Source organism: Euprymna scolopes, chromosome 25 (genome assembly GCF_053919585.1).
Source record: "Euprymna scolopes isolate OS-2025 chromosome 25, ASM5391958v1, whole genome shotgun sequence".
NCBI classification, from domain to species: domain Eukaryota; kingdom Metazoa; phylum Mollusca; class Cephalopoda; order Sepiida; family Sepiolidae; genus Euprymna; species Euprymna scolopes.
Window position 1 is genome coordinate 54,106,089 of NC_136506.1, and position 22,906 is coordinate 54,128,994.

Here is a 22,906-nt window from a genome sequence, read left to right on the forward strand (position 1 = left end):
GTAACGTTTCTCTGTTAATCTTTGAAATTATCTAGAAGTAACTTTCCTCTGTTAATTATTGAAATAATCTAGGAGTAACATTCATTTGTAATTTGTGAAATTATCTAGGAGTAACATTACTTTGTTAAGTTATGAAATCATCTAGAAGTAACTTTCCTTTGTTAATTTGTGAAATCATTTCGACGTAACATTCCTGTGTTAATGTTTGAAATCATTTAGGAGTAACATTCCTTTGATAATTGTTTAAATCATCTAGAGGTAACTGTCCTTTGTTAATTTGTGAAATCGTCTCGAAGTAACGTTTCTCTGTTAATCTTTGAAATTATCTAGAAGTAACTTTCCTCTGTTAATTATTGAAATAATCTAGGAGTAACATTACTTTGTTTATTTTTGAAATCATCTAGAAGTAACTTTCCTTTGTTTATTTTTGAAATCATCTAGAAGTAAAATTCCCCTGTTAATTTTTGAAATCATCTAGAAGTAACATTCCTTTGTTAATTTTTGAAATCATCTAGAAGTAACATTCCATGGTTAATTTTTGAAATCATCTAGAAGTAACAGTCTTTTGTTAATTTTTGAAATCATCTAGAAATAACTTTCCTTTGTTAATTTTTTAAATCATCTAGAAGTAACATTCCTTTGTTAATTTTTTAAATCATCTAAAATTAACTTTCCTTTGATAATTTTTGAAATCATCTAGAAGTAAAATTCCTTTGTTAATTTTTTAAATCATCTAGAAGTAACAGTCTTTGTTAATTTTTGAAATCATCTAGAAGTAACTTTCCTTTGTTAATTTTTGAAATCATCTGGAAGTAACATTCCTCTGTAAATTTTTGAAATAATCTAGAAGTAACTTTCCTCTGTTAATTTTTGAAATCATCGAGAAGTAACTTTCCTTTGGTAATTTTTGAAATCATCCAGAAGTAACTTTCCTCTGTTAATTTTTGAAATAATCTAAAAGTAACGTTCCTTTGTTAATTGTTTAAATCATCTAGAAGTAACATTCCTTTGTTAATTTTTGAAATCATCTAGGAGTAACATTCCTTTGTTAATTATTGAAATCATCTAGAAGTAACATTCCTTTGTTAATTTTTGAAATCATCTAGAGTAACTTTCTTGTGTTAAAGTTTGAAATCATCTTGGAGTAACTTGCCTCTGTTAATTTTTTTATTCATCTAAAAGTAACTTTCCTTTGTTAATTGTTTAAATCATCGAGAAGTAAAATTCCTCTATTAATTTTTAAATCATCTAGAAGTAACTTTCCTTTGTTAATTTTTGAAATCATCAAAAGTAACATAACTGTGTTAATTTTTTAAATCATCTTGATGTAACTTTTCTTTGTTAATTTTTGAAATCATCTAGGAGTAACATTTATTTGTAATTGTGAAATTATCTAGGAGTAACATTACTTTGGTAAGTTTTGAAATCATCTAGAAGTAACTTTCCTTTGTTAATTTGTGAAATTATCTAGGAGTAACATTACTTTGTTAAGTTATGAAATCATCTAGAAGTAACTTTCCTTTGTTAATTTGTGAAATCATTTCGACGTAACATTCCTGTGTTAATGTTTGAAATCATTTAGGAGTAACATTCCTTTGATAATTGTTTAAATCATCTAGAGGTAACTTTCCTTTGTTAATTTGTGAAATCGTCTAGAAGTAACGTTTCTCTGTTAATCTTTGAAATTATCTAGAAGTAACTTTCCTCTGTTAATTATTGAAATAATCTAGGAGTAACATTACTTTGTTTATTTTTGAAATCGTCTAGAAGTAACTTTCCTTTGTTCATTTTTGAAATCATCTAGAAGTAAATTCCCCTGTTAATTTTTGAAATCATCTAGAAGTAACATTCCTTTGTTAATTTTTGAAATCATCTAGAAGTAACATTCCATGGTTAATTTTTGAAATCATCTAGAAGTAACTTTCCTTTGTTAATTTTTCAAATCATCTAGAAGTAACAGTCTTTTGTTAATTTTTGAAATCATCTAGAAGTAACTTTCCTTTGTTTATTTTTGAAATCATCTGGAAGTAACATTCCTCTGTTAATTTTTGAAATAATCTAAAAGTAACTTTCCTTTGTTAATTTTTGAAATCATCTAGAAGTAACTTTCCTTCGTTAATTTTGTAAATCATCTAGAAGTAACAGTCTTTTGTTAATTTTTGAAATCATCTAGAAGTAACTTTCCTTTGTTAATTTTTGAAATCATCTGGAAGTAACATTCCTCTGTAAATTTTTGAAATAATCTAGAAGTAACTTTCCTCTGTTAATTTTTGAAATAATCTAAAAGTAACTTTCCTCTGTTAATTTTTAAAATCATCCAGAAGTAACTTTCCTCTGTTAATTTTTGAAATAATCTAAAAGTAACTTTCCTTTGTTCATTGTTTAAATCATCTAGAAGTAACATTCCTTTGTTAATTTTTGAAATCATCTAGGAGTAACATTCCTTTGTTAATTATTGAAATCATCTAGAAGTAACATTCCTTTGATAATTTTTGAAATCATCTAGAAGTAACTTTCCTTTTTTAATTTTTGAAATCTTCTAGAAGTAACATTCCTCTGTTTATTTTTGAAATCATCTTCAAGTAACATTCCCCTGTAAATTTTTGAAATAATCTAGAAGTAACTTTCCTCTGTTAATTTTTAAAATCATCCAGAAGTAACTTTCCTCTGTTAATTTTTGAAATAATCTAAAAGTAACTTTCCTTTGATAATTTTTTAAATCATCTTGAAGTAACTTTCCTTTGGTAATTTTTGAAATCATCTAGGAGTAACATTCCTTTGTTAATTTTAGAAATCATCTTGAAATAACATTCCTTTGATAATTTTTGAAATCATCTAGAACTAACATTCCTTTGTTAATTTTTGAAATCATCTAGAAGTAACTTTCCTTTGTTAATTTTTTAAATCATCTAGAAGTAACTTTCCTTTGTTAATTTTTGAAATCATCTAGGAGTAACATTCCTTTGTTAATTTTTGAAATAATCTAGAAGTTACTTTCCTTTGTTAATTTTTGAAATCATCTAGAAGTAACATTACTTTGTTAATTTTTGAAATCATCTAGGAGTAACATTACTTTGTTAATTTTTTAAATTATCTAGAAGTAACTTTCCTTTGTTAATTTTGGAAATCATCTAGAAGTAACATTCCTGTGTTCATTTTTTAAATTATCTAGGAGTAACATTCCTTTGTTAATTTTGTAAATCATATAGAAGTAACATTCCTTTGTTACTTTTTTAAATCATCTAAAATAACTTTTCTTTGTTAATTTTTGAAATCATCTAGAAGTAACATTCCTTTGTTAATTTTTGAAATCATCTAGAAGGAACTTTCCTTTGTTAATTTTTGAAATCATCTAGAGTAACTTTCTTGTGTTAAAGTTTGAAATCATCTTGGAGTAACTTGCCTCTGTTAATTTTTTTATTCATCTAAAAGTAACTTTCCTTTGTTAATTGTTTAAATCATCGAGAAGTAAAATTCCTCTATTAATTTTTAAATCATCTAGAAGTAACTTTCCTTTGTTAATTTTTGAAATCATCAAAAGTAACATAACTGTGTTAATTTTTTAAATCATCTTGATGTAACTTTTCTTTGTTATTTTTTGAAATCATCTAGGAGTAACATTTATTTGTAATTGTGAAATTATCTAGGAGTAACATTACTTTGGTAAGTTTTGAAATCATCTAGAAGTAACTTTCCTTTGTTAATTTGTGAAATTATCTAGGAGTAACATTACTTTGTTAAGTTATGAAATCATCTAGAAGTAACTTTCCTTTGTTAATTTGTGAAATCATTTCGACGTAACATTCCTGTGTTAATGTTTGAAATCATTTAGGAGTAACATTCCTTTGATAATTGTTTAAATCATCTAGAGGTAACTTTCCTTTGTTAATTTGTGAAATCGTCTAGAAGTAACGTTTCTCTGTTAATCTTTGAAATTATCTAGAAGTAACTTTCCTCTGTTAATTATTGAAATAATCTAGGAGTAACATTACTTTGTTTATTTTTGAAATCGTCTAGAAGTAACTTTCCTTTGTTCATTTTTGAAATCATCTAGAAGTAAATTCCCCTGTTAATTTTTGAAATCATCTAGAAGTAACATTCCTTTGTTAATTTTTGAAATCATCTAGAAGTAACATTCCATGGTTAATTTTTGAAATCATCTAGAAGTAACTTTCCTTTGTTAATTTTTCAAATCATCTAGAAGTAACAGTCTTTTGTTAATTTTTGAAATCATCTAGAAGTAACTTTCCTTTGTTTATTTTTGAAATCATCTGGAAGTAACATTCCTCTGTTAATTTTTGAAATAATCTAAAAGTAACTTTCCTTTGTTAATTTTTGAAATCATCTAGAAGTAACTTTCCTTCGTTAATTTTGTAAATCATCTAGAAGTAACAGTCTTTTGTTAATTTTTGAAATCATCTAGAAGTAACTTTCCTTTGTTAATTTTTGAAATCATCTGGAAGTAACATTCCTCTGTAAATTTTTGAAATAATCTAGAAGTAACTTTCCTCTGTTAATTTTTGAAATAATCTAAAAGTAACTTTCCTCTGTTAATTTTTAAAATCATCCAGAAGTAACTTTCCTCTGTTAATTTTTGAAATAATCTAAAAGTAACTTTCCTTTGTTCATTGTTTAAATCATCTAGAAGTAACATTCCTTTGTTAATTTTTGAAATCATCTAGGAGTAACATTCCTTTGTTAATTATTGAAATCATCTAGAAGTAACATTCCTTTGATAATTTTTGAAATCATCTAGAACTAACATTCCTTTGTTAATTTTTGAAATCATCTAGAAGTAACTTTCCTTTGTTAATTTTTTAAATCATCTAGAAGTAACTTTCCTTTGTTAATTTTTGAAATCATCTAGGAGTAACATTCCTTTGTTAATTTTTGAAATAATCTAGAAGTTACTTTCCTTTGTTAATTTTTGAAATCATCTAGAAGTAACATTCCTTTGTTAATTTTTGAAATCATCTAGGAGTAACATTACTTTGTTAATTTTTTAAATTATCTAGAAGTAACTTTCCTTTGTTAATTTTGGAAATCATCTAGAAGTAACATTCCTGTGTTCATTTTTTAAATTATCTAGGAGTAACATTCCTTTGTTAATTTTGTAAATCATATAGAAGTAACATTCCTTTGTTACTTTTTTAAATCATCTAAAATAACTTTTCTTTGTTAATTTTTGAAATCATCTAGAAGTAACATTCCTTTGTTAATTTTTGAAATCATCTAGAAGGAACTTTCCTTTGTTAATTTTTGAAATCATCTAGAGTAACTTTCTTGTGTTAAAGTTTGAAATCATCTTGGAGTAACTTGCCTCTGTTAATTTTTTTATTCATCTAAAAGTAACTTTCCTTTGTTAATTGTTTAAATCATCGAGAAGTAAAATTCCTCTATTAATTTTTAAATCATCTAGAAGTAACTTTCCTTTGTTAATTTTTGAAATCATCAAAAGTAACATAACTGTGTTAATTTTTTAAATCATCTTGATGTAACTTTTTTTTGTTAATTTTTGAAATCATCTAGGAGTAACATTTATTTGTAATTGTGAAATTATCTAGGAGTAACATTACTTTGGTAAGTTTTGAAATCATCTAGAAGTAACTTTCCTTTGTTAATTTGTGAAATTATCTAGGAGTAACATTACTTTGTTAAGTTATGAAATCATCTAGAAGTAACTTTCCTTTGTTAATTTGTGAAATCATTTCGACGTAACATTCCTGTGTTAATGTTTGAAATCATTTAGGAGTAACATTCCTTTGATAATTGTTTAAATCATCTAGAGGTAACTTTCCTTTGTTAATTTGTGAAATCGTCTAGAAGTAACGTTTCTCTGTTAATCTTTGAAATTATCTAGAAGTAACTTTCCTCTGTTAATTATTGAAATAATCTAGGAGTAACATTACTTTGTTTATTTTTGAAATCGTCTAGAAGTAACTTTCCTTTGTTCATTTTTGAAATCATCTAGAAGTAAATTCCCCTGTTAATTTTTGAAATCATCTAGAAGTAACATTCCTTTGTTAATTTTTGAAATCATCTAGAAGTAACATTCCATGGTTAATTTTTGAAATCATCTAGAAGTAACTTTCCTTTGTTAATTTTTCAAATCATCTAGAAGTAACAGTCTTTTGTTAATTTTTGAAATCATCTAGAAGTAACTTTCCTTTGTTTATTTTTGAAATCATCTGGAAGTAACATTCCTCTGTTAATTTTTGAAATAATCTAAAAGTAACTTTCCTTTGTTAATTTTTGAAATCATCTAGAAGTAACTTTCCTTCGTTAATTTTGTAAATCATCTAGAAGTAACAGTCTTTTGTTAATTTTTGAAATCATCTAGAAGTAACTTTCCTTTGTTAATTTTTGAAATCATCTGGAAGTAACATTCCTCTGTAAATTTTTGAAATAATCTAGAAGTAACTTTCCTCTGTTAATTTTTGAAATAATCTAAAAGTAACTTTCCTCTGTTAATTTTTAAAATCATCCAGAAGTAACTTTCCTCTGTTAATTTTTGAAATAATCTAAAAGTAACTTTCCTTTGTTCATTGTTTAAATCATCTAGAAGTAACATTCCTTTGTTAATTTTTGAAATCATCTAGGAGTAACATTCCTTTGTTAATTATTGAAATCATCTAGAAGTAACATTCCTTTGATAATTTTTGAAATCATCTAGAAGTAACTTTCCTTTTTTAATTTTTGAAATCTTCTAGAAGTAACATTCCTCTGTTTATTTTTGAAATCATCTTCAAGTAACATTCCCCTGTAAATTTTTGAAATAATCTAGAAGTAACTTTCCTCTGTTAATTTTTAAAATCATCCAGAAGTAACTTTCCTCTGTTAATTTTTGAAATAATCTAAAAGTAACTTTCCTTTGATAATTTTTTAAATCATCTTGAAGTAACTTTCCTTTGGTAATTTTTGAAATCATCTAGGAGTAACATTCCTTTGTTAATTTTAGAAATCATCTTGAAATAACATTCCTTTGATAATTTTTGAAATCATCTAGAACTAACATTCCTTTGTTAATTTTTGAAATCATCTAGAAGTAACTTTCCTTTGTTAATTTTTTAAATCATCTAGAAGTAACTTTCCTTTGTTAATTTTTGAAATCATCTAGGAGTAACATTCCTTTGTTAATTTTTGAAATAATCTAGAAGTTACTTTCCTTTGTTAATTTTTGAAATCATCTAGAAGTAACATTCCTTTGTTAATTTTTGAAATCATCTAGGAGTAACATTACTTTGTTAATTTTTTAAATTATCTAGAAGTAACTTTCCTTTGTTAATTTTGGAAATCATCTAGAAGTAACATTCCTGTGTTCATTTTTTAAATTATCTAGGAGTAACATTCCTTTGTTAATTTTGTAAATCATATAGAAGTAACATTCCTTTGTTACTTTTTTAAATCATCTAAAATAACTTTTCTTTGTTAATTTTTGAAATCATCTAGAAGTAACATTCCTTTGTTAATTTTTGAAATCATCTAGAAGGAACTTTCCTTTGTTAATTTTTGAAATCATTCTAGGAGTAACTTTCCTCTGTTAATTTTTAAATCATCTAGAAGTAACATTCCTTTGTGAATTTTCCAAATTATCTAGAAGTAACTTTCCTCTGTTAATTATTGAAATCATCTAGAAGTAACATGCCTTTGTAAATTTTTGAAATCATCTAGAAGTAACATTCCTTTGTTAATTTTTTAAATCATCTAGAAGTAACTTTCCTTTGTTAATTTTTGAAATCATCTAGAAGTATCTTTCCTTTGTTAATTTTTGAAATCATCTAGAAATAACTTTCCTTTGTTAATTTTTGAAATCATCTAGAAGTAACTTTCCTTTGTTAATTTTTGAAATCATCTAGAAGTATCTTTCCTTTGTTAATTTTTGAAATCATCTAGAAGTAACATTCCTTTGTTAATTTTTGAAATCATCTAGAAGTAACTTTCCTTTGTTAATTTTTGAAATCATCTAGAAGTAACATGCCTTTGTTAATTGTTGAAATCATCTAGAAGTAACATTCCTTTGTTAATTTTTCAAATCATCTGAGAGTAAATTTCCTTTGTTAAGTTTTGAAATCATCTAGGAGTAACTTTCTTCTGTTAATTTTTGAAATCATCTAGAAGTAACTTTCCTTTGATAATTTTTGAAATCATCTAGAAGTAACAGTCCTTTGCTAATGTTTGAAATCATCTAGGAGTAACTTTCCTTTGTTAATTGTTGAAATCATCTAGAAGTAACATTCCTTTGTTAATTTTTCAAATCATCTGAGAGTAAATTTCCTTTGTTAAGTTTTGAAATCATCTAGGAGTAACATTCCTTTGATAATTTTTGAAATCATCTAGGAGTAACTTTTCTTTGTTAATATTTTAAATCATCTAGAAGTAGCATTCCTTTGTTAATTATTGAAATCATCTAGAAGTAACATTCCTTTGTAAATTTTTGAAATCATCTAGAAGTAACATTCCTTTGTTAATTTTTTAAATCATCTAGAAGTAACTTTCCTTTGTTAATTATTGAAATCATCTAGAAGTAACATTCCTTTGTAATTTTTTAAATCATCTAGAAGTAACATTCCTTTGTTAATTATTGAAATCATCTAGAAGTAACATTCCTTTGTTAATTTTTGAAATCATCTAGGAGTAACTGTCGTTTGTTTTTTATTGAAATCATCTAGAAGTAACATTTTTTTGTTAATTTTTGAAATCATCTTTGATTAACTTTCCTCTGTTAATTTTTTAAATCATCTAGGAGTATCTTGCCTCTGTTAAATTTTGTAAATCATCTAGGAGTAACTTTGCTTTGTTAATTTTTGAAATCATCTCGGAGTAACTTGCCTTTGTTACTTTTTGAAATATCTAGGAGTAACATTCCTCTGATAATTTTTTAAATCAGAAATGAAAACAAGATGCATTACCATCATTTTTGTTATATTTTTCGGAAGTCCAGTTGGCATTTCACTCTCAATGTTAACACATTTCACAGCTGCCCCAAGACACTCACAGTTTTCCATATGAGGGCAATTATTCAGCCCATCACAAAGCAGAACATGTATTGCTAAGCAGATGAGGAAACCATGGGAAATCAGGAATTGTGTCCAGGAAGATCTGAAATAAAAATGAATCTTATGATTTATTGTGCATTTCTCCTGTTTCCTGTGTTTAGGAAAGCGGAGCCATTTTATAACACATCATAAAATGATTATTATAGTTGTACTGCTATATTCAATGAAAAAGTATCTGTGGCTATGCTTAAGGAGCATAAATATAAAATCAAGAACTGTTTCTTTGCGTTCATCATACCATGTCTTTTATCTGATTAAAGCAAGAAACTCTCATCATATGCTTTTTATTCTATTCAAACTTTATATAATTTTTATATAAAAAATTAAAAGATTATCTTAGCATATTACTGCAGTCTCACTCGAATGGTCACGATTTTTTTATTTTTTTTATTACATTTTCACCCCAAACAAGGCAGTTGCCACTTTGATGTAGGGGGCTACTATCAGGGACATAAGCTACAGGGGTACTATGTAGGGAGTTGGGCAGGAAGATGTCGGTTCACATTACACTTGAACTTCTGCATGTCAGTATAGTTGGGGAAGGGAATTCCAAAGTCTAGCGGTTTTGGGGAAGAAATTACTGGAGTAAAAGGCTCTCTTGCATCTAGGGATCTCTACTGTGAAGGGGTGGGATTTAGCTGCTTGTCGGATTTGTCGAGGGTATTTACGTCGAGGGGGTACAAGTGCTTGCAGTTCGTCAGAGCATTCACCAATAAAGTACTTGTAGAACAGGCAGAGGGATGCAACATTTCGTCGATGGGACAGAGGCTGAAGCTTGACAGTTCAGAACCTATCAGATTGGATTCTCTTTTGGACCTTGTCTAGGAGCGAGATACTAGTAACAAATGCACCAGCCCAAATATAACAACAATACTCCATACATGGGCCAATGGTGGCCTTATAGAGGTACAGGATACTTTTGGGCGTTAGTAGCTTTCTAGCATGGTAGAGAGAACCTACCTTCTTCGCAGCGGTCCTGGCAATACTCTCAATGTAATTGTTCCAACTCATGTTTCCTGTGAACGTTAGGCCAAGGAGTTTAAAAGATGTACTTTCAGATAAAGAGTCATTGGCCATTGTTATTGGTGGTAGAGAAGGTTTCTTGTAATTATTAAAGTAAACAAGTTTAGTCTTGGCAGAATTGAATGTTACCATCCATTTTTGTCACCATTCCACTACAGATTGGAGGTCGTCCTTTAATGTTTCTGTCATTTCTTTAGATATGTGTTCATTTGTTTTCCTGTTGTGTCTGTTATAGAGCGTGGTGTCATCAGCACAGGCAATTTTGTCAGGGAGGTTATTTATGAATATTAGGAATAATAGAGGTCCTAGGATAGACCCTTGAGGCACTCCATCATTTATATCATATTGTTTAGATGTACGACTATCGAGGACAACCTGGATTTTTCTCTTATCTAAGAAGGATTTAATCATGTTAAGTATTTTTCTAGTGATACCGTATGATCTGATTTTCCTGAGAAGACCTTCATCTCATACCCTGTCAAAAGCCTTAGATATATCTAGAGCTACCGCTCTACTACCCTCATTGCTTTGTCCAGTGAATGGTATATACATTCAGACATGTAGTTTTTTTTGTTTTGATTTTTTACATGGGCTCACCACTTATCAAGGCCCGCAGGCCACTCAGGGATAAGGGTTATTGCATGTACAGTAATCAATGAGATAGTATTGTAGTAATCATTAGTATTGGAGATTTGATAGAGTGTCTTACTTAAGAGGGAAGTTTGTCAGGAATTTGTTTATGTTGGACTTGAAGACATCCAAGTTGTAGTCAGGTGGGAAACAGGCAAACGGAAGAGAGTTCCACAGTCGTGCACTTCTGAGAAGGAAGCTCTACTCATGGAATCTACATTTGGATTTAGGCACAGATAAAGAGTGGGGAAAATTATTGACAGTAGTTTCAGCCAGACGGGTGTTTCTCGTGAAAGATTGGCGAGGGGGGACCAGAGATTGGAGCTCAGATGAGCACTTTCCATGGAAAAAACGATAAAACAAAGACAGGCTCGCAGCGTCTCTTCTGTGGGAGAGAGGCTGCAGGGAAAAGAAAAGGGCATCCCTCACTAAACCACGAAGTCTATTTTGTATTCTGTCAAGGCAGGATAGGCTGTTTTTAGCAGCTCCTTCCCAGATGTGGCAGCAGTACTCCATCCTTGGACGTACTTGGCTTTTATACAGATAGAGAATTGCATCAGTAGTGAGATATCTTATGGAACGGTAGAAGGATCCCACCATTTTCCCAGCATCCTTGGCAACAGACCTGATGTACTTGTTCCATTTCAGATCAGGAGTAAAGGTCAAACCCAGAAGCTTGTCAAAACATGGAGCCTCCCCGAGACGAGAGCCATCCATTTCAATTGATGCCAGATGGGGATCAAAGCGTTGATGATGTAAAGATAGAAGCTTGGTTTTGGATGCATTAAAAGTGACCAACCACCTCTTCCCCCACTGTACCACGCGCTCAAGATCAGAGGAGAGAGAATTAGAGAGAACTTTGTCATTTATGGCCTTTGATGTGTTGCCATAGATGGTTGTGTCATCAGCATAGATGTCAACAAATGATTTAAGTATGTGTTTTGGGAGATCATTGATGTAGATCAGGAAGAGAGTTGGGCCCAGGATGGACTCCTGAGGGACTCCAGCATTAATACTGTGGGCCTCTGATTTCTGCCCATCAACCACTACTCTTATGAACCTATTGGAGAGAAATGATTTAATGATTGAGAAAACATTTCCAGTGATAATGTAGCTGGAAATCTTGTGAAGTAAGCCCTTATGCCAAACCTTATCGAAGGCCTTTGATATGTCAAGAGGAATTGCCCTGGAAAGGAAGCCTTTGTCAGGAGATTCACTAATCCTATGAGATATAACCGTTAGCACATCTGCTGTAGATCTTGCAGAGCGAAAACCATATTGCATGTCACTAAGAAGGTTGTTTCTGTTGAGGTGGTTGACTACTTCTTTATTTAATATGGATTCTAACAACTTACTAATGACACACAGGAGACTTATTGGTCTGTACTGAGAGGGAGATGACTTTTCTCCCGAATTCTTAAATACAGGGCATACTGATGAGGTTTTCCAGGGTGTTGGAAAGCACTTCTCCTTAAGGCAATGCTTAAACAGTTTTGTAAGTATGGGGGCAATTTCTGGTTGGAGCTTTTTCAGCACTATAACTTTTTTTTTTTTTTTTTTTTTTTTTTACACAGTGATCACCACTTATCAAGGCCTGGAAGCCACTCAGGGATAAGGGTTATTGCAAGTACATTACGTTAGTGTGGAGATTTGATGGAGTGTTTACTTAAGGGGGCGGTTCATTAGGAATTTGTTAACATTAGACTTGCAGACATCCAAGTTGTAGTCCGGAGGGAAGCAGGCAGACGGAACAGAGTTCCACAGGCGTGCAGTTCTAAGAAAGAAGCTTTGTTCATGGAATCCACGTTTTGATTTAGGCACAGATATAGAGTGGGGGAAATTTTTCATGGTGGATTCAGCTAGACGGGTGTTTTTCGTGAAAGATTGGCGAGGAGGGACCAGGGATTGGAGTTCAGACGAGCACCTGCCATGAAAATAACGATAAAACAAGGATAGGCTCGCAACGTCTCTTCTGTGAGAGAGGGGTTGCAGGGTAGAGAAAAGGGCATCCCCCACTAAGCCACGAAGTCTATTTTGTACTCTGTCAAGGCATGATAGGCTGTTTTTGGCAGCTCCTGCCCAGATATGGCAACAGTATTCCATCCTTGGACGTACTTGGCTTTTATAACTGGAATGCTGTCAGGGCCGGTTGCTTTACTGGTGTCAAGGTTCTTGATTAACTTGGCGACCTCACGCACAGATATTTGTATGTTGCATAGCGTGTAGTTGCTAAAAGGATGGTTATGTTAATTGCTTCAACACAAAAGTACATTTGTTTTCAAGTTAAATGGATAACGATATCTGCATTTATATCAAGTCGTTTTAGTGTACGACCAAGGACAACCTGGATTTTTCTCTGGTTTAAGAAGGAATAAATTCGATTTGGTTTTTAGCTAGTAAAAATAGCTGCTAATGGGGTAAAAATTGATAAACCTGTGCAAGTGAATATGCTGCTGCTGCTGCTGCACTCAGAAAAAGGGATCTGATGGGAACAGTATCAGAGTTCTGAAGGTCATGGCAGTCTGTCATGTCCAAGCCAGAAAGACTGAATCCAGTTTTTTTTAATTTGTATAGGAGTGGCATGGACATGTATTATTTCATTTCTAGTAAAGGGAAATCGCATTCTTTCATTGTTTATATGTTTATGAGGAGATAACTTGGATCTGGTTTAAAGGAAATAATTGTGAGCCAATATCCCCCAGTTTTATTTTTTACTGTTATTCACTCAAAACAAGGAACAGTGCTACTTGGACATAACAGGTTACAGGGATACTATGTAGGGAGTTCAGCAGCAAGATGTCTGTTCACATTACATTTAAACTTCTGTATGTCAGTATAGGCAGGGAATCAGGAGGGAATGCCAAATCTTGAGGCAAGAAAGACTTTTCGACATCTATCATATAGGGGTGGGAATTTGCTTTTTGTGTTAATTGGGGGTATTTATGTCAAGGGGGAGTACAAGTGCTTTGAGTTCATCGGAGCACATTCCATTAAAATATTTGTAAAACAGGCACAGGGATGCAACATTTTAACAATGGAACAGAGTTTGGTTGATAATGCAGAGATTTTTTTTTTTTTTTTGGACACTAAGAACAAGAGACTAGTGACAAATGTGCCAACAGTACACGATGCATGAGCAAATAGTAGCTTTGTCGAGATATAGGATACATTCAGGTGTGAGTAATTTTCTAGCACGCTAGAGAGGATTCACCTTCTTTTACAGTAAACTTTGCAATGTCCTGTGTGTTTGTTCCGATTCATGTTGCCTATGAATGTTAAGCCAAGGATTTTGACTGAAGAACTTTCAGGTAACGTATTATTAGTCATGGGAGTCAGTGGTTGAGAGGAAAGGAAAGAATTGTAGTCTTGACAACATTTATGTCTCCATTACACTACAGACTGGAGGTCTCTCTCGAGGGTTTTATTACCAAAGATACAAGTTGTTTTACTCTTATGGTTATTATAGTGTAATCAGCAAATATACCCATCTTCACACTCAATTTTATCTGGGAGGTCATTTATAAATATTAAGGATAATAAAGGTCCAAAATCGACCCCTGTAGCACACCTGCATTTATATCAAGTCGTTTTAGTGTACGACCAAGGACAACCTGGATTTTTCTCTGGTTTAAGAAGGAATAAATTCGATTTGGTTTTTAGCTAGTAAAAATAGCTGCTAATGGGGTAAAAATTGATAAACCTGAAACCGTAAGTCGATTTTAAAGTGTTTCTCTATGCATGTGCAAATATACATTTATACATTAATGTCGTTTATTTTTAGTGTTTTGATATTCATCTGTTATTGGCTCAGTGACAATGCGGCTGGAGAGTTATGTTTTGGTTTTGATTCCAGCTGATATCCACCAAGTCATGTACTTTTTTTTATATTGGGTACAATATAATAATCAATAGAGTATTGGCTCTATAATAATAAATATGAAATTTGCATAAATTAAAATATCATATTTAGCCTATTTCGTGACCAGATAATGCTGGGCAGCTTGCTAGTATATAAGTGACATTGTCTCTGTGTGTGCAGAACAATCTCCAACAAACTACTGTCAATTTTTGGACTTGAAACCTGATATATAGGGAATTCAAACCTGTGGAATAAATTTAATTTTTTTAGTTGGTAAAAATAGCTGTAAAGAGTAAAAATTGGAACTTGGCAGGCATAAGTCAACTAAATCTGTTACTTCTACTTGTGCAAACGTTTAACTGTTAAATTTTGATATGCATATCAACTTAGCTCAGATCTTAATAAATAACACATTAGAGAGCTACATGTTTAGTTTTGATTCTAGCTGATGACACTCAAGTCATATATTTTTTTAAACTTTTGAAATTACTATATATTGGGTACTTTTACAACCAGGCAATGAAAATAATTTTGGATATGAAAAGCCAAAAATATTTGACCCCAAATTTTTACTTAATTTTGAAATTGTACATTAAACAGGCTTTGTAAATTCTACATGAAAAATTTCTTTCTTTCAAATTTTTGTCTTTAATAATGCTTTAAGTAGTACACATAGCTATCACTAGCTAAACATCATAGAATTGAAAAAAAAAATTACCTCCTTCGATTTAATTCTCAGTGATAAAAATCAAATATAACTTTTTCAAAATTGTGCAATACAAGTTTTTAATCTTATTTTATATTTGATTAGCAATCTTTTTGTGATTTGCAACCGACAGCTTCGCTACTGGATCCAATATTACACCATTATTATAAAGAACCACTTTTCAGTTTTGGCCCCTATTTCTTAACTGCTTTTCTGAAGTGGAATAACCTTACTGTCAGATATTGGCTAGTGTTAGGTTGCTTTCCAGTCACCATCAAAATCAACAACTGATTTTGATTGTATTGTGACATCTTACCACTACTCTGCATATAACATCAACCCTCCTTCTCCTTCATTTCTCTTCTTTCACCTTCCAAACTTGATCTCCTTCCAGTTTGTATAAGCTTTCTAATATTTCCTTTTTCTTCCTGAATGTTTTTAATTTTTTCAATTCTGAGCAAGCGTGATGTTGAAATAAATTTACAACCTATTCACATTTCCTCTCGACCCAACGGGAAATAATTTGATCATTTGAATTCGGCACTCTTGTATCACTAGGTGTGTCAGAACTTTGGTGGAATTTTTGACACCCCTAACACGAAACTGCAAATAAAATATAAAAAACTCGTAATTTCTCTTTTAAAAGTGGGTTGTTTATTTTCTTTATGGATTATACTTCCAAAATAAACTATTAAAGTTGTATAAAAAGTAATAGAAATATAATTTTTTATTTTTTAAAAAACAGTAATGAAATCAATTGAATTTTACGATTTAAGTATTTTTCAATTTTTAAACTTTAAAAATCTATCCAAATTTTTTTTATTGATTCAATTTTTACGATATTTTCAGGGTCAGTGTGAACTTTTATGCTCTTTCCAATAAACCGAATATAATATTTTAGACAAACGTTTTTTTTTTTAATTCACGCCCCCCCCCCATTTTGAAATGTCTATTAAAAAGTAAATAATTAATTTACTCACCAAAGTTTTATTTTTATATATTACAAATCGAAGATAAAAGATCAATAAATAATATATTCAAATTTAAAACAAAAAAGAAGTGTTTTTTTTTAGAAATTTACCTGTAAAGTCCAAAGTTTAAAACCATTTTTTTAAAAAAAAAAACACGTTTTTTTTATTTTTGTTTTTTTAAATCAAACCATGTTCCTTGCTCCTTTAATTAAAAAAAAATTAGGGTTTAAATTACATTTTTCAAGGAGTTATAAGTTTGGAAAGACAGGGAGTCGAATTATTCAATATTTTTCCACGCATTCGTGAGGTCAGTTTCTGACACACCTATTGTATCATTTCTCTTTTTTGCAGCAAAGTTTTCTTCCCAACACAACGTTAATTCAAGTATCCTTTTTTTTCTTCACATAACAATATCTGCTTATTATCTCGATGATGTGAATGGGAACAACATAAACTTCCAATGTCCAGTTGATAAATGACTACTCAAATTACTTTTTCTGTTTTGTGGAATTCCATCTTTGTTTAATTCTACATAATTTTCCATCATGAAATTGTATCTTTTGCTTGATTTTTTCAATTATTGCAAACACCTGATTACAAGGCTCATAGTTTGAGATAATGTGACTGAGTGTTCCTTTCTTCCCGCATCAACATCTACCATTATCACATATCCTCCAACAAACAAGATTGGCACATAATGTTATTGTATCATTTTCCATGTGGTAGGGATATCTCCAGTGAAGACCCTAATTTACCTTATATGTGCTTCCGGGTTGCACTTGCTTACACCACCGCATTTATATTTGCCCTCTACCGCTCCCACAACAGCGGAGTTACTATCTTTAAGTGCATATCTGAGAAAATTGACCACATCCTGTCTGCTCATCCTTCGGCTAACATCCACATTTGTGGTGAATTCAATGTCCACAATGTGGAATGGCTGACCCACTCGAACAACAGATGATGAGGGGAGGTTCTGTCATGATTTCGCCATTGCCTATGACCTCACTCAGATTATTCACAAACCCAATACTTCCGTATTTCACTTTTCTCACAACTCCCCTGAGCTATATTCATGTTTCGTTCTGTCCCCTCTGGGATCTTCCGACCACTCGGTTGTATCAGTTAAGATAAAAACAAAACGCAATAAGTCTTCAGATGTACCTCTCTACCGTACTGTATATCGATATTCTACGGCTGATTAGGATAGCTTCCGTACATTTATATCTGATCTACCCCTACATTCCATGTTTAAAAAGGATGTGTCCTCTATAGTATCATACCTGACCGAATGGTTAATTGTAGGCATAGACCGATTCATACCATCCAAAATATTCCAACAAAAACCTAAAAACCAGCCATGAATGTGCTGCTACTATCACGCACAGAAATCACTTTTTCCATAGCTACCAACGTAATAGATGTACTAAGACTAAAGCTGCTTTCAGGACTACCAGCAACCACTGTAAAAGAGTAATAAAAAAATGCAAGAAAACTATATGCTCAGTCCGTGAAATCCAAAGTACCTGAGCAGCGGCTTGGTTCCCACCAGTTTTGGCAAAAAGCAAACAAGATCCTGAACAGAAGCGTGCGTTCTATCCCAACCATCATCAATGGACCTGAGGTCATCTCGTCAGCGTCAGACAAGGCCAAACTATTTGCCAAGAACTTTGCAGCAAATTCTACCCTATGCGACGAAGGCCATCAACTACCTGTATTTCCTCCTATAACAGGCAACATACAAATATCTGTGTGTGAGGTCGCTAAGCTAATCAAGAACCTTGATTCCAGTAAAAAACTAGCCCTGATGGCATTCCAATTATAGTGCTGAAAAGGCTTCAACCAAAACTTGCCCCCATACTTACAAAACTGTTTAAGCGTTGCCTTAAAGAGAAGTGCTTCCCAATACCCTGAAAAACCTCATCAGTATGCCCTATATTTAAGAATTCACGTGATAAGTCATCTCCCTCTCAGTACAGACCAATAAGTCTACTGTGTGTCATGAGTAAGTTGCTGGAATTCATATTAAATAGAGAAATAGTCAACCACCTCAGCAGAAATAACTTTCTTAGTGACATGCAATATGGTTTTTGTTCTGCTAGATCTACAGTAGATGTGCTAATGGTTATATCTCATAGGATTAGTGGATCTCTTGACAAAGGCTTCCTTTCTAGGGCAATTGCTCTTGACATATCAAAAGCCTTTGATAAAGTATGGCATAAGGGCCTACTTCACAAGATGTCCAGCTACGGTATAACTTGAAATGTTTTCTCGATCATTAAATCATTTCTTAAATGATTTAATGATCGAGAAAACATTTCAAGTTATACCGTAGCTGGACATCTTGTGAAGTAGGCCCTTATGCCATACTTTATCAAAGGCTTTTGATATGTCAAGAGCAATTGCCCTAGAAAGGAAGCCTCTGTCAAGAGATCCACTAATCCTATGAGATATAACCATTAGCACATCTACTACGCTCATAAGAGTAGTAGTTGATGGGCAGAAATCAGAGGCCCTCAGTATTAATGCTGGAGTCCCTCAGGGGTCCATCCTGGGCCCAACTCTCTTCCTGATCTATATCAATGATCTCCCAAAACACATACTTAAATCATTTGTTGACATCTATGCTGATGGCACAACCATCTATGGCAACACATCAAAGGCCATAAATGACAAAGTTCTTTTTGATTCTCTCTCCTCTGATCTTGAGTGCATGGTACAGTGGGGGAAGAGGTGGCTGGTTACTTTTAATGCAATTAGGGGAAGCTCCATGCTTTGATAAGCTTCTGGGCTTGACCTTTACTCCTGACCTGAAATGGAACACATACATCGTCTATTGCCAAGGATGGTGGAAAAATGGCAGGATCCTTCTACCGCTCCAGAAGATATCTCACTGCTGATACAATTCTCTATTTATATAAAAGCAAAGTACGTCCAAGGATGGAGTACTGTCGCCACATCTGGACAGGAACTGCTAAAAACACTCTATTCTACCTTGACAGAGTACAAAATAGACTTCGTAGCTTAGTGGGGGATGCCCTTTTCTCTTCCCTGCAACCTCTCTCCCACAGAAAGGATGTTGCGAGCCTGTCTTTGTTTTATCGTTACTTCCGTGGCAGGCGCTCGTCTGAGCTCCAATCCCTGGTCCCCCTTCGCCGATCTTTCACGAAAAACACCGTCTAGCTGTAACCACTGTTAAAAATTTTCCCCACTCTTTATCTGTGCCAAAACCAAAACGTAGATTCCATGAACAAGGCTTCTTTCTTAGAAGTGCATGCCTGTGGAACTCTGTTCCATCTGCTTGTTTCCCACCTGACTACAACTTGGATGTCTTCAAGTACAACATAAACAAATTCCTGATGAATCGCCTCCTTAAGTAAAACATTTTATCAAATCTCAACATTAACATGCTATACACGCAATAACCCTTATCCCCGAGTGGGTTCTGTACCTTGATAAGTGGTGACCACCTTGTAAACAAAAAAAAATAAAATAATAATCAAGAATCCCTGCCTGTTCTACAACGCATATTTCTTTCCATCCAATTTTTAGCCCTACAACTCATCAGATCTTGTTGACTAATCATTGCTTCCCATCTCATTGATTACATACTTAACTTTCAGATTATAAAAAGAAATTTTTGAAAAAAACAATTTAATTTTCTAAACGTCCGCCTAAATGATATGCAGTGGCTTTTAACAGTAACAATGGATTTTCATAGAGGATGCTTATGGAAGCACTCTGAAAACATTCTTAGTAGAATTAATAACTTTTTAAACATTTAAATTTTAAAATATTAAGACTCGTACACATTTAAGGGAAAATAATGGATTTACGCAACTGCCAAGGGTCATACAAAAATATAGTAAACCATTGTTTTCTAGATTTTTTTAGTGAACAACCCGCAAGTATCTAACTTAAGTATTATTTCATTTTCGTTGTTTATTTAGAAGTTTAGATGAGTTGCAAACTACATTTTTTTCCATCCATTATTTTGTTCAAAATATATTTTGAAAATTAAATTGGATGAAATTTTAATTACCTACAGTAAATCCTTGTCATCATCCAAAACAAAATAATGCTTAGCAATTTCTTTTTTATAGGAAGTAAAAAATTTCAAGTTTTGAGGTGAGAATTAATAATTTGGATTATTTTAATTTTTCAAATTACTGTTCTCATGTTTAATGTTGTTACAACGTTTTGGCCAGTGTAACCTCCAACCTTCTTCAGGTGCATCTTATTGATCTCAGGAATCTGTTCAGAATTTCTAATGATTAGGATAACTTGCACTTGTTCACCCATGAACCAGTAGAAGTTTTAATTGGTAATTAGATTTTTAGTATCGCTTCAGCCTCTAGAAAACTGTCATTTAGTACTAATTATTAGTTATATCTATTATGCCATGAACACCTGTGACGTATGAGATATAAGTCTTCTACTCATTCATGGTTCACAGAATGAGAGCAAGCTATCCCCATTGATTAAATAAGGGGTTGTTCAAAATTTCATGGATTGCTAAGTTCAATATGATGTACCTGAAGGTCAGACGTTACACCAACTGAAACATTGTGAGAATCACATCCAAGATGAGAAAAATAAAAATAGTAATACAGAATTTAGTGGTGCTAGCAAGAGTTTCTTGGTTTACTCAATCTTCTCAGGAAATGCCAAGACATATATTTCACATATTCATTTTTAGTAGCATTACTACATGCAATAATGACAGCACAACAAGCTTTTCTAAGCTTGTTGTGCTGATTAGTACAAGAATTTTTCTTCCATGCCAGTTTGCCCAATCAGAGAGCATACAACAGAAATTGATAAAAGGGAATGCTAACTAGTTTCTTTCTCTTTTCTGGCCAAGAGACCAAACAGTGAGCTTAATCATCCACTGTTTTTTTTGTTTTTGTTTTTTTTTCGAACCCCTAAATGCAACTAAACCCTTCCTGGACTATTTTGGCTCTGGAATAAATAATGTAAAAAAAAACAAAAACAAAAAAAAACAAATAAACACACACACACACACACACACACACACACACACACACACACACACACACACACACACTTTCCTTTCCTTTTCTTTCCTTACAAACAGAACATTCATCCATTCAGGTGAGATTACTACATTATTATTATTTTTTTTTTATTATTATTTTTTTTGTAGGAAGAAAGGACACAGTATGGTCTGGTGAAAGTGGGCATGACGGTTATTTTTACTATAGGTCTAAAGGCAAGACGTTTTTTTTAAAGACTCCCTTTTATGGAAAGTATATATATATATTGTATATATAATAATATTATATATATATACATAATATATATAATAAAATTATATATAAATAATATTAATTAATACATGTAAAATATAAAACTGCAGATAAAATTACTAAAATAGATGAACATTTAAATCAGATTACGAGAATATATAGACATTCAGATGATATTCCTAGATTATATTAACATTCAAGTAAGATTACTCGAATAGATGGACCTTCGGTTGAGATTATGTTTGAAGAAATCACAACTTTATCACTTAGCAAACATGTAGTGGAAACCCTTTAAAAATGAGAACAGAAGGATCTAGCCAGAATTCAATATGTAACAATGGACAAAAAGATGCCACCATTTTCATTGCAATCAAATTTGATGTACATTAATGTTTTTTTTATACTAGGTTTGCTGTAATGAAAAAACAAAGTCATTCACACTTTTATTACAAAATATGGCTAGTATTCATTCGGAAACTTACAAAGAATCAAAAATTGGTAAAATCTTGAAGTGAAACAATTTTATCATGCAAAAATAAAAACACAGTAAATAAGCAATTTTTATGAAAAAAGTGTTAAATAAAATTGTATTTTCAGGCGAATATTAACTTCAATTCAGTCAAATGAATTTTTAACTTCAATAAACATTTCATAATTACGCAACAAGATATTTCTCCTTAAAGAAAAAACATTTTCTACCTTTCCCGTATTTATTCATTACACTTTAAATATTAATTTTAATTTAACAATTTTTGTTCAACTATACATTTTGTTTCTTAAAACGTAAAATAAGTGATTTTCAAAGTGCATATTTTAAATGATATTAATAATTAAATAGGTTTCACACATCTAAAATAGTTCAATGAGTTAACATTTATTTCTCATCAGGTTTTTATAATAAATTGTTTCATCATTTCTATCAATAAAAACTGGTTAATGAAAAAACAATTAATAATTAAAATCACAATTGCATCTAAAAAAAACAAACATTTCAAGCAAGAAAACACCTTGAACATATCAGTTTGAACCTATCATCCCACGTGGAGGCACTTTTCATGAAACCTATCTACATCTATCACCAATTTCCAAGAACAACAGTTCACTCACTAATAAGAAAAAATCCTGATTTAAATTGGTGTATTAGTCAGAAGCCAAATGAAAGCAAAAAAGTCGCCTGTGATAGTGAACTTTGTTAAAGTCGTTTTCGAAATAAAATTTGAAGAATTCTTTTAGAAGAATATAAAATTTTAGAATATATATAATAAATAAATAAAATATTGTTATTTACCGTTTTGATTGCCACATTTTTGGTGAAAATGATGTGGAAAGCTGATAACGAACCCAGGTGTCCAGAACAATTTTTTTTTCTTTTAATTTAAAAAATAACTAAA

The 22,906-nt window shown here is 31.5% G+C and overlaps 1 protein-coding gene across 1 annotated transcript in view; it reads right to left on the reverse strand.

The window, feature by feature from the left end:
* Window positions 1–22,906, reverse strand: part of LOC145247254 (uncharacterized) — a 73,148-nt gene that overhangs the window by 50,138 nt on the left and 104 nt on the right. Inside the window, exons 1-2 of the mRNA XM_080108867.1 lie at window positions 22,804–22,906; window positions 8,910–9,099 (exon numbers count right to left, since the gene is read on the reverse strand). The exon at window positions 22,804–22,906 is cut by the window's right edge and continues 104 nt beyond it. Of these exons, the coding sequence (XP_079964993.1) occupies window positions 8,910–9,099; window positions 22,804–22,820 (207 nt within the window). The 5' untranslated portion in view covers window positions 22,821–22,906. The remainder of the gene's footprint in view (window positions 1–8,909; window positions 9,100–22,803) is intronic.